This window comes from Cherax quadricarinatus, chromosome 21 (genome assembly GCF_038502225.1).
Source record: "Cherax quadricarinatus isolate ZL_2023a chromosome 21, ASM3850222v1, whole genome shotgun sequence".
Taxonomy (NCBI): domain Eukaryota; kingdom Metazoa; phylum Arthropoda; class Malacostraca; order Decapoda; family Parastacidae; genus Cherax; species Cherax quadricarinatus.
In genome coordinates, this window is record NC_091312.1 from 45,700,837 (window position 1) to 45,713,988 (window position 13,152).

General features: G+C 40.1%; 1 protein-coding gene across 2 annotated transcripts in view; it reads left to right on the top strand.

Moving 5' to 3' along the window:
• The window catches only part of LOC138853045 (mpv17-like protein 2), a 136,388-nt gene that overhangs the window by 23,059 nt on the left and 100,177 nt on the right, over window positions 1-13,152 (top strand). For both annotated transcript variants that reach the window (XM_070087422.1, XM_070087421.1), the window contains exon 3: window positions 2,115-2,238. In XM_070087422.1, coding sequence (XP_069943523.1) covers window positions 2,115-2,238 — 124 coding nt within the window. The remainder of the gene's footprint in view (window positions 1-2,114; window positions 2,239-13,152) is intronic.

The window sequence follows — 13,152 nt, forward strand, 5'->3', positions numbered from 1 at the left end:
GACATAAGAACATAAGAAAGGAGGATCACTGCAGCAGGCCTGTTGGCCCATACTAGGCAGTTCCTTTACAATCCATCCCACTAACAAAACATTTGCCCAACCTAATTTTCAATGCTACCCAAGAAATAAGCTCTGATAGCTCTATCCACTCATTTGCAAGTCCCACTCAAATCCAACCCCTCTCACTCGTATATTTATCCAACCGAAATTTAAAACTTCCCAAAGTCCTAGCCTCAATAACCCAACTAGGTAGACTGTTCCACTCATCAACTACCCTATTTCCAAACCAATACTTTCCTATGTCCTTTCTAAATCTAAACTTGTCTAATTTAAATCCATTACTGTGGATTCTCTCTTGGAGAGATATCCTCAAGACCTTATTAATATCCCCTGTATTAATACCCATCTTCCACTTATACACTTCGATCATGTCTCCCCTCATTCTTCGTCTAACAAGTGAATGTAATTTAAGAGTCTTCAATCTTTCTTCATAAGGAAGATTTCTAATGCTATGTATTAATTTAGTCATTCTACGCTGAATGTTTTCTAATGAATTTATGTCCATTCTGTAATGTGGAGACCAGAACTGAGCTGCATAATCTAGGTGAGGCCTTACTAATGATGTATAAAGCTGCAGTATGACCTCTGGACTTCTGTTGCTTACACTTCTTGATATAATTCCCAATACATAATCTATTTGCCTTATTACGTACGCTTAGGCACTGCTGTCTTGGTTTAAGGTTGCTGCTCACCATAACCCCCAAGTCCTTTTTGCAATCTGTATGGCTAAGTTCTACATTATTTAACTTATAAGTGCTAGGGTTATGGACACTCCCGAGCTTCAGAACCTTGCATTTATCTACATTGAACTGCATCTGCCACTTTTCTGACCAAGAATAGAGATTGTCTAAATTCTCTTGAAGTTCCCTAACATGTACGTTTGAATCAATTATCCTACCTATCTTTGTGTCATCGGCGAATTTGCTCATATCACTAGTAATACCCTCATCAAGGTCATTGATATATATTATAAACAAACAACGGGCCTAAGACTGATCCCTGTGGTACGCCGCTTGTTATAGATCCCCACTCGGATTTAACTCCATTTATGGACACTCTCTGCTTCCTGTGTGTGAGCCATGACTCAATCCATGAGAGCACTTTTCCCTGAATGCCATGAGCTGCCACTTTCTTTAACAGTCTTTGGTGCGGAACTCTATCAAAAGCCTTACTAAAATCTAAGTAAATAATATCAAATTCTTTATCGTGATCAACAGCCTCAAAAGCTTTACTGAAGAAAGTTAATAAATTAGTTAGACAAGAACAGCCTCTCGTGAGTCCATGCTGAGTATCATTAATCAGATTATGCTTATCCAGATGGCTTCTTATAATCTCAGCTATAATTGACTCTAGCAATTTGCCTACAATTGAGGTCAGGCTTATTGGGCGGTAATTTGACGGTAATGACTTATCCCCTGATTTAAAAAAAAATAGGAATTACATTAGCCATCTTCCACATATCAGACACTATGCCTGTTTGAAGAGATAAATTAAAAATATTAGTTAATGGTTCACAGAGTTCCATTTTGCATTCCTTAAGAACCCTTGAAAAAAGCTCATCAGATCCCGGCGACTTATTTTGCTTCAGTCGATCTATTTGTTTCATATGTCATTTGGCAAAAATTTCCTTGATTAATGAAGTAGGGGCTTCCTCTATCTCCTCATCTGAGCCTGAAGAGAGTGCATCCATCTTAGTCTTGTGCTCTTCCTTCTCAAGTTCCTGCAGCTCCTCATTGGTCAGCTCATCCCTGTTCACTCAATGGTAGCAACAGGCGTACTGACGCTAGTGGGCAGTTGTGGCTTTGTCTCGAGAGAGAGGTAAACAAGGGTAGCGTGCAGTGTCATGACTCATTTTGATCTCTGCAAGTTCTGGCACGCGAGTCGTATTCCAAACAAAGGTCGTATACCATGCAAAAAATTTCGCGTCCAAACAGGACGCATACCAAGTTGGACTTATTCTAAAGTGGAAGTATTCCAAGGTACCACTGTAATACAGTATGTGTATAAAATGATTTTTTTTTACAATAATTTTATGCTTTAATCCTTTATTGTAGGCATAGGTGATATCCTTCAGCAGCATCATAATATTATCTACAAGCAGCAGACAACGTGGGACATTGCTAGAACACGACACATGACATGTACAGGCATTACTGTTGGTGCTCTCTGTCATCATTGGTAAGTTAGATGAACATTGTCCTATTTTGTATTTAAGGCTGGATTTAGATGTGTACAGAATGGGCATTTATTTACCCATGTGCCTCCTCCAAATAGAGGCCTCCTCCAAATAGAGGGCTCCACCAAATAGTGAATTCTAAATAACAAAAAAAGGCACAATACCGTGACTGGAACGATACACAAATAACCCGCACATAAAAGAGAGAAGCTTACGACGACGTTTCGGTCCGACTTGGACCATTGACAAAGTCACACTAACCAGAAGTGGAGCAGGATGGCTATAAATAGGCAGGAAGAGGTGGTGGTAGTAGTAGTAGTAGTAGTAGCAGTACAAGAATGGTATATAATACCGACAAGATGAAATTAAGACACATGCGCAACACCCGGGCATCCCTATCGTAGACGTTTCGCCATCCAGCCAGCCACTGGATGGCGAAACGTCCACAACAAAGACAACCAGACGCCGCACATGTGAATTCTACTAAATAGGGACTTCTGCCAAATGGGGACTTTCACTACTAAAGTTAACATTTATTACCAGTTATGAAAAAAGTGTGTAATGTTGCCAAAATGTACAGTGTTAATGTTGATTTTGTACAGTTACATGTAAATATAACTAGAGTAATATTACTTAGGTGTTACCCATCTTTGTGCAAATTTGTCACAGTTTACAGTACAGTGGACCCTCGGTTATCGGCTGTTCCAGATATCGGCCAATTCAGTTATCGCCCAGTTTTTTGGCTGAAATTCTATCCTGGTTATCGGCCGTTATTTCGGTTATCAACTGTATTGGTCGCGTCCACCTCACCGCTCCGCGCATTCGTGAGTCAGTCTGGCTGTGTGTCTGGGAGAGTGAGGAAGCCTCTGTGCATTCATCCAAACATTTTGCTATAATCCATTGTTTTTTGTGGTTATTGATTGAGTACAACTGCAAAATAAGCAACCTTGGGCCCAAAGAATGTTCCTTTGGTAAAGAAAGTGAGAAACACAATGGAATTTAACCCTTTGAGGGTCGACAGGCCCTCTCCGAAACTCGTTCTCAGGGTCGGCCAAATTTCAAAAAAAAAAAAAATTATTTTTTCTTATGAAAAAATAGAGTTTTTTTTTCTAAACATTATAGGATAAACAAAAAAATTTTACCATCAATACTTACGGAGATATGGATGCATGAAGTTTGCAGAAAATGAGCCGCGTATGGCAACAGCGGCGACTGCCGCTCACCCGGTAAACTTTGATTTACTTGTATTTGAAGGTTTGTTGTTTTTTTCACTATTTTATTTTTTCACATAACTTATGTGGCCTATGAGACCAAAGTAAGGTGCAATGTACATATATACACTCGTTGTATACAACACAATAAGCACACAAACATAATTATCAATATATTGTTTACAAAACTTGTTTACAAAAACAAACAATACAAAACATTGTTTATTATTATTGTTCTATAATATATATACCAATATACAGTCACTGAACATATTCCTATTAGTTCTGCAGCTTGTGGAACTCTGAAACATTGTGTCATACACAATGGTGTTTTATCTTTCTCCCTCATTCTATCTCTTTCAATCTGTCTCTCTCTTTCTATCTGTCTGTCTATCTCTGTCTCACAGGTACAAATAAATACAAGTATACATAGTATAAATTACCTAGGATAACCCAAGAAATCCAGACAAAGTGCTATACTCTGCTTGAAGATGTGAGTAAAAGTGATGACACAGTCTTGTGGCTCTCTGAGACAGAGAGCTAGACGGATAGACAGATAGACAGGGAGCTTGACAGACAGACAAATAGACAGACAGAAATGTTAGTGTACCAGTATCAGTGTACTAGTGTTCCACCCTCCTCCTCCTCTTCTTCCTCTTCCTCCTCTTCCTCGTCCATAGTGTAAATTACAAGGAGTCAGCAGCTGTCAAAGTGACATATTGGGTCATTACTCTTTCCCCCTCCGGCCTGTCAAAACAATGGGGTCGGATGCTGCTTCCCCTCCTCCATTCTATCTAATTATCTTTCTCCCTCATTCTATCTGTCTGTCTATCTCTGTCTCACAGGTACACATAAATACAAGTATACATAGTATAAATTACCTAGGATAACCCAAGAAACCCAGACAAAGTGCTATACTCTGCTTGAAGATGTGAGTAAAAGTGATGACGCAGTCTTGTGGCTCTCTGAGACAGAGAGCTAGATGGATAGACAGGGAGCTTGACAGACAGGCAAATAGACAGACAGAAGTGTTAGTATACCAGCAAAAACAAAGGGAGGGTGATGTTCATCTCATCTTTTGGCATCAGCTCTACCCTCATTTACCCTCATCAAACGTCAGCACTTATCAGATGTTATCTCCCCTTATCTTGTTACTGTCATGGGTGAACATTTATTATTACATATTATTATTATTACCTATTATTATTATGTATTATTATTATTATGTATTATTATTATTATGTATTATTATTATGTATTATTGTTATCATTACGTATTCTTCTTCTTCCTCCTCCTCCTCCTCCTCTTCCTCCTCCTCCTCCTCTTCTTCCTCCTCCTCCTCCTCTTCTTCCTCCTCCTCCTCCTCTTCTTCTTCTTCTTCCTCCTCCTCCTCCTCCTCCTCTTCTTCTTCCTCCTCCTCCTCCTCCTCCTCCTCCTCCTCCTCCTCCTCTGCCTCCTCCTCCTCTTGCCTCCTCCTCCTCTTGCCTCCTCCTCCTCTGCCTCCTCCTCCTCTGCCTCCTCCTCCTCCTCCTCCATTCTTGGAACAAGTTTGAAGAGCTTGTAGTTCATAATCACTATCATTATCATCACCAATGCTCACATCTGAGTCTGGGATTTTGGAAAATAGGAGTTTCCTCTTTGATTCTGGTACAACTGAACGACGGCCCAGCACCAGAGGTGGAAGGCTGTGGGTTGTCTGGGTTTTCCTCACTATTACCCATATTATGGTCATTAGTTTCGGTCAAAACCTCACCAGAACCTTGAAACTCATCTTCACTGTCACTTCCATCTGTATTAGAACTGTCACTGGGGAACAAAAGTGTCCCAATTCGCCGAGGAGTGAGGAACTTCTTACCGCAGGGCACGTGGAAATTGTGTACTATGATGGCATTCCCACAATGCACCACTGGGTCCCAGATTTTTTTCCTACTGCGCACATCCACCACACAGACCCATTCTCTCACATCTAGGCTTATCAGCCTTTTCCTGCGAGATTTGAGGCCGCTAGAATTTATGCGTACTAGTACGTCAAAAACCCCTACGCGTAAGACGTACTAGTACGACCAAAACCCTCAAAGGGTTAAGAAAGAAGTTGTTGAAAGTATGAGAGTGAAGGAGAGAAGAGAGAGAATGTGCCTTCTTCAGTGATTCTACAACATATACGATACTAAAGCAGCAGGAGTCGATAAAGGCTATAGTGCCAGCCAGCGAAAAAGTGTAGCATTAACCTTTTCAGGGTCGACAGGCCCTCTCCTAAACTTGTTCTCAGGGTCGGAAATTTTTCGAAAAAAAAAAAAAATTTCTTATGAAATGATAGAGAATATTTTCCCGATCATAATGACACCAAAAGTATAAAATTTGATTGAAAACTTATGGAATTATGCTCTCACAAAGTTAGCGGTCTCGATGATGTTTATGCATCGGCGATTTTGCCTACTTTGAGCCCTATTTTTGGCCAATTCCAATGTGCCAGTCGACAAAAATCATAACTATTTCGCTAGAACTCCATTTTGTCTATTGAATGAGTACAAGAAACCACCCATTTACCTATTTCAGCTATCCAATAAAGTGGTCAGAAATTGTCAATTTTGCCAATTTCACACAAATTTCAAAAGATGCCAATTTCCAAATAGGGTCCAGAGTAAACAAGACAGACATTCCTGGCACTAAAATAAAAATTTTTCTGCTCATTAGTAATGTCCCCAGGCCTCTCTTACATTTCTTTTGCTTTCCACTTTGAATTTATATTCTCACAAAAAAACAGAAGATTTACTGTTATGCAGACTACTGCATTAGTGTAGAAATGGTATAAATAATATCAGTGCACTTGTGAAAGAATATTAGACTCACCACTTGACGTGTATTGGATGCGTGGCATGATTTGTTTACTTTTGAACTTTGGCAAAAATCGAACATTTCTGCTACTTTGAGCTCAATTTCAAAGTTCTTTTCATTGTGAAACCAATCAAAATCATCTCAATTTCTGTAATGTCTTCCATTCTATAAAGTGAGACCAGGAAAACTAGAATACAACCATAAATATCATATGAAAATACCCTGCAAATTCGCTGTTTTAAAGCAAAAACACAGTCGGAGCTTTTTTTTCTCATTATGCACTGTGTGCTGCAGGATTTTTTTTTATACTGTGCACATTGACCACATAGACCCATTCTTTCAGATGTAGGCCTACCAGCTTTCTCTCGCTAGATTTGAAGGCGCTAGAATTTTTGCGAACTATTACGGCACCAACCCTGGCGTGCAAGCCGTACTAGTACGGCACCAACCCTGAAAGGGTTAACAGTGTAGCAAGTAAGTTAAACGATTAAGCGGTAGAAAAAGGATGACACGAAACTGACTCCTCCAATGTTTTTGGAGGTATATAGGGCCACTGACATTATGCGCTGCCCTGCCAGCATCTCCTCCAAGGTAAGTGTAAATATTTCTTATTTATAAAGTGTACAGTGGACCCCCGACATTCGATATTAATCCGTTCCTGAGATCCATCGAATGTCGAAAATATTGAAAGTCAAATTAATTTTCCCCATATGAAATAATGGAAATCAAATTAATCCGTGCAAGACACCCAAAAGTATGAAAAAAAAAAATTTACCACATGAAATATTAAGTTTAATGCAATAGAATAATTACAATAACAACAATAACAATAGATTAATAACAATAGAATAATTGACACTTACCATTAATGAAGATCTGGTGATGATTGATGGGATGGGAGGAGGGGAGAGTGTGGACGGTGTTAGTGTTTAGAAGGGGAATCCCCTTCCATTAGAACTTGAACTGGCAGCCTCTTAAATCTTTCAAACCAACCTTTGCTGGCCTTAAATTCACTCACATCACCACTAGTTGCAGGCAATTTCTTTACCAAATCATCATGCACTCTGACTCAAGCACTCCACTTTCGTACTTTGCAATTATCTCTTTCTTCATTTCAATAGTCATTAGCACCTTTTTTCTCGAAGGGTTGGCACTAGAAGCTTTCTTGGGGCCCATGGTTACTTATTTTGCAGAAACAAGCACCAAAAACAGTGATAATATGGATAATATGGAATGTACCGAATGTATCCTTAGATGCGCGCACACTGGCTGGCTTGTAAACACTGGCACACACGGGGCAGTTCAGGCCACACGTGGACACGTCTCGTACGAATCGCATCGAATGTCAGGTTTTCCATCGAATGTCGAGGCGAAATTTTTGCGTTAAAATGCATCGAATGTCGGATTTATCGAATGTCGATGCCATCGAATGTCGGGGGTCCACTGTAAATATTTATTATTTATAAATTAAAGTGTAAATATTTCTTATTTATAAATTACGTACATTGTTTGTGTGAATGGTGCTGGCCTCTGCTGCTGCCTCCACTACCACTAATACAGTGGAACCTCAACTAATGCCTTTAATCTGTTCCAGAGAGCTAGCCTTTAGCTGAATTAGCCGTTAGTCAAATTAATTTTCCCTATAAGAAATAATGGAAATAGAATTAATCCGTTCCAGACACCCAAAAGTATTAAACAAAATAATTTTTTTACATGAAATATACATTTCCCTACACAGAAACCAATGGTACATGCAAAATAAACAAAAATTAAATGCCATTTACCTTTATTGTGGAGCTGTTGATGAGTGATGAGCCAGGAGCAGGGGAGATTAAGGTGTTCTATTGTTTGGAAGGGGAATCCCCTTCCATAAAGACTTCAGGTACCAAATCCTTTGCTGGGGTTACCTCCCTCCTTGGTGTTTTAATGCCACTAGGACCAGCTTGAGAGTCACTGGATCCCTTTCGGACAAAATATCTGTCCAGAGAGCTCTGTTTCTCACGTCCCCTTAGGATTTCCCTAAAATGGGACATGATTATCATTGTACATGTTGCCAATACGGCTTGCAACAGCTGTGTCAGGATAAAATTCATCCATAAATGTTTGCATCTTTGTAAACATTGTACACATTTCCTTAATCCTTGACGAAGGCAACTTCCTCCGTCTCTCTTCCACCCGTTCTGAAGCACATTCCTGAGCTGTGATCTGTTGCTGTTGCACCTTAAGCTCTTGCAGCTCTGTAGTGGTTAATTCTTCATCGTCATCCTCCACTAACTCTTTCACACTCTCCCCACTAATCTCCAACCATAAGGACTTCCCCAATGACAATAGATTCCACAACTGGCATAGGCTCCTGAGGGTTAGCTCCAAACCCTTCAAAAATTCCTCTGTTGTACACACTGTGGCCACAATTTTTTCCAAGCAGAGTTCAAAGTCCTGCAAGTCACTCCTTCCCAAGCCTTACTTATAAGGTTTATGCAACTGAGGATACTGAAGCAATCTTTTCAAAACTCTCTTAGGGTCAATTCAGTGTCTGAGGTCACTTCAAAGTACTTTTGAAGCACTGCTTTTGTGTAGAGTTTTTTAAAGTTTGAAATGACCTGCTGATCCATGGGCTGGAGGAGAAGAGTGGTGTTAGGAGGCAAGAACTTAACTTTGATGAAGCTCACCTCCCCCACAATTTGCTCTTGCAAGTCATGAGGATGAGCAGGAGCATTGTCCATTACCAGGAGGCACTTAAGTGACAATTTATTTTCCAGGAGGTAATTTTTCACAGTGGGGCCAAACACACCATAAAACCAGTCCAGGAAAATTTCCCTAGTGACCCATGCCTTACTGTTTGCTCTTCACATCATGCACAAATTAGCCTTGATGACACTGTTTTTCTTGAAAACACTTGGAGTTTCAGAGTGATACATGAGTAAAGGCTTCACTTTGCAATCCCCACTAACATTACTACACAACATTAGAGTTAGCCTGTCTTTCATAGGCTTGTGTCCTGGGAGTGCCTTTTCTTCCTGAGTAATGTAGGTCCTGTTTGGCATTTTCTACCAAAACAAGCCTGTTTCGTCACAATTAAACACTTGTTGGGGTTTTAATTTTTCAGTGTCTGTGTACTCCTTGAATTCATGCACATATTTTTCAGCCGCTTTTTTGTCTGAATTGGCAGCCTCACCATGCCTTTTCACACTGTGTATGCCACTACGATTCTTAAATCTCTCAGACCAGCCTTTGCTGTCCTTAAATTCATCAATATCATCACTATTGGAGTCATTTTCTTAATGAGATCATCATGCAACTGCCTTGCCTGTTCTCATATTATTGACTGAGAAACACTATCTCCTGATAATTGTTTTTCGTTTATCCACACCAACAACAGTCTCTCCACATCTTCAGTTATTTGCAATCTCCGTTTTGAAAACGTACTTGCACCTTTCACAACAACAGCTTCCTTGATTGCCTTTCTGTTTGCCAAGATAGTAGTGATGGTTGAATGGGGTTTGTTATATTACCTTTCCAACTTGGAGATACGAACCCCACTTTCGTAGTTTTCTATTGTCTCTTTCTTCACTTGCATAGTAATTCTCACCCTTTTTACCACAAGGTTGGCACTAGAAGCTGTCTTGGGGCCCATGGTGGCTTATTTAGCAGTTACAAGCACTAAAAACAATTGAATAATACAAAATATATCGCAGGTACACGTGAAATCGACTGCAACGGCTTGTAAACAATGGCATATTGGCTATACATGGAGTCTTGGAGTGGCTGGGCCTGTTTGGGATGCATGGACATGCTCGGGACGAAAGTCTTTGAACGAGTTTTTCGGCGTTGGTAGAGCCAATATTTTGATGCCAAAGAGAGCCGTTAGTCGATTTTGGCATTACATAATGCCGCTGTTAGTTGAGGGGTCCACTGTATGTATGGCTTATACTCTCAGTGGCCCTTATAAGCCCAACAACGACGACGACGACGACGACGACGACGACGACGACGACGACGACGACGACGACGACGACGACGACGACGACGACGACGACGACGACGACGACGACGACGACGACGACGACGACGACGACGACGACGACGACGACGACGACGACGACGACGACGACGACGTCGACGACGACGACGACGACGACGACGACGACGACGACGACGACGACGACGACGACGACGACGACGACGACGACGACGACGACGACGCATACGTAATGACATATGTTATTCATTCTAGAGTTTATATCATGTTTCTATGTTATTAATATTGTTTATTATGACAGATGAATTGTGATAGATAAATAAGCCGTAGAGTTGCTAATAGCATCACATTTAAGAATTTTGTCCTGTCTCCAAACAATAAACTCGTCTCCCTCTCCTCTCTTCGCCATTTTGCATACACCAACAAGACAACAATAAAGGTAAAAGTGATTTAAATGCTCATTTATCCATTTCATTACAGTGGACCCCCGCATAACGATGGCATCACATAGCGATTTTTCCGCATACCGATTACTTTTATCGAAAAATTTTTGCCGCGCATACCGATTAAAAACCCGCTTACCGATTTTCGTCCGAGACGCGTCCAATGTGCCCTCAGCCAGCCTCACATGTGCCGGCCGTCCCATTGTTTACCAGCCAGCCTCCGCGGTAACATCCAAGCATACACTCGGAATATTTCGTATTATTACAGTGTTTTCGGTGCTGTTTCTGGAAAATAAGTGACCATGGGCCCCAAGAAAGCTTCTAGTGCCAAGCCTGTGGTAAAAAGGGTGAGAATTAGTATGGAAATTAAGAAAGATTTTGAAGGGTTTGGGGCTAACCCTGAGAAGCCTATGCCAGTTGTGGAATCCATTGTGCCTACTTCAAAGATTAAGGAAATGTGTGCACAGTGGGTTGAACTGCAAACCTTTATAGATGAAAATCACCCTGACACAGCTGTTGCAAGCCGTGCTGGTGACTATTTCAATGACAATGTTGTGGCCCATTTTAGACAAATCGTAAAGGAACGGGAGGTACAGAGCTCTATGGACAGATTTGTTGTGCGACAGAGGTCCAGTGACTCTCAAGCTGGTCCTAGTGGCATTAAAAGAAGAAGGGAAGTAACCCCGGAAAAGGACTTGCTACCTCAAGTCGTAATGGAAGGGGATTCCCCTTCTAAACAGTAAGAAGATAATGCTCTCCCCTCCTCCCATCCCATCAATCATCACCAGATCTTCAATAAAAGTAAGTGTCATTTAATTGTGCATGCCTTTTTCAGTTTGTGTGTATTAAAATTAACATTTCATGTGGTAAAAAAAAATTTTTTTCATACTTTTGGGCGTCTTGCACGGATTAATTTGATTTCCATTATTTCTTATGGGGAAAATTCATTCGCATAACGATTATTTCGCATAACGATGAGCCCTCTTGCACGGATTAAAATCGTTAACCGGGGGTCCACTGTAGTCATTTTATTTAGTTCTCATTGTTTTCTGTACATAAAACTATAGTTAATCTTTAAAAAATATATATATTTTTTTTAATATTTTTGGGTGTCTGAAATGGATTAATTGGATTTACATTAATTCTTAATGGAAATATTATTTTGGTTTAGTCACAGTTCAAAGCTCTCACCACAAATAAGGTGGTAAAATCTAGGTAATCTACCCATATACTGCTATGTATGATAATGTATGTAACCATATTTATGTGTACCTGTACAGTGGACCCCCGCATAACGATTACCTCCGAATGCGACCAATTATGTAAGTGTATTTAAGTAAGTGCGTTTGTACGTGTATGTTTGGGGGTCTGAAATGGACTAATCTACTTCACAATATTTCTTATGGGAACAAATTCGGTCAGTACTGGCACCTGAACATACTTCTGGAGTGAAAAAATATCGTTAACCGGGGGTCCACTGTATTTGAATAAACTTACTTACCCTTGGATGCCATCATAAACGAGAGATGCCAAGAATGTAAACAGTAGAGAAACTCTCGAAACTTCAAAGGTATATCAAAGGTAAACAGAACAAGGTATGTTGATCATAATAACAATAATTGCTCTGGGATTCTTTAAATATCGTGTATTTCGTGCAGGTGCGATGCACAAAATATATGACATTTAACCCTTTGAAGGTCCGTCCCATAGTTCTACAGCTTTGAAGCCTGAGTCCAAGCCGTAGTACAAAAAAAACTGCGACTGTGTTTTTGGATTAAAACAGCGACTTTGCAGTGTATTTTTGTATGTTTTTTACAGTTGTATCCACGGTTTCTTAGTCTCATTTGATAGAATGGAAGATATACAGTGGACCCTCGACCAACGGTATTAATCCATTCCAGAGAGCTCTTTGTTAGACGAAATTATCGTTCGTTGAATTAATTTTCCCCATAAGAAATAATGGAAATCAAATTAATCCGTTCAAGACACCCAAAAGTATGAAAAAAAAAATTTTACCACATGAAATATACATTTTCCTACACACAAACAGAAGGATAGATGCACAATACGTACATGTATACATATGTATATTGTATAATGAAGAATAAAAGACACTTTACCTTTATTTTTAATTAAATTGTCATGTAACTGAATGTCTTTTCACACATGATCGCTTGAGAGATACTATCTCCTGGTATATGTTTTTTGTTTATCCACACCAATAACAGTCTCTCAACATCTTAGACTACTTGCGATCTGTGTTTCGAAAACATACTTGCACCTTTCGCAACAACAGCTTCCTTGATTGCCTTTCTGTTGGCCAAGATAGTAGCGATGGTTGATTGGGGTTTGTTATACAACCTGGCCAGCTCGGAGACAGGCACTCCAGTTTCATACTTTGCGATGATCTCTTTCTTCATTTCAATTGTAATTCTCACCCTTTTTAC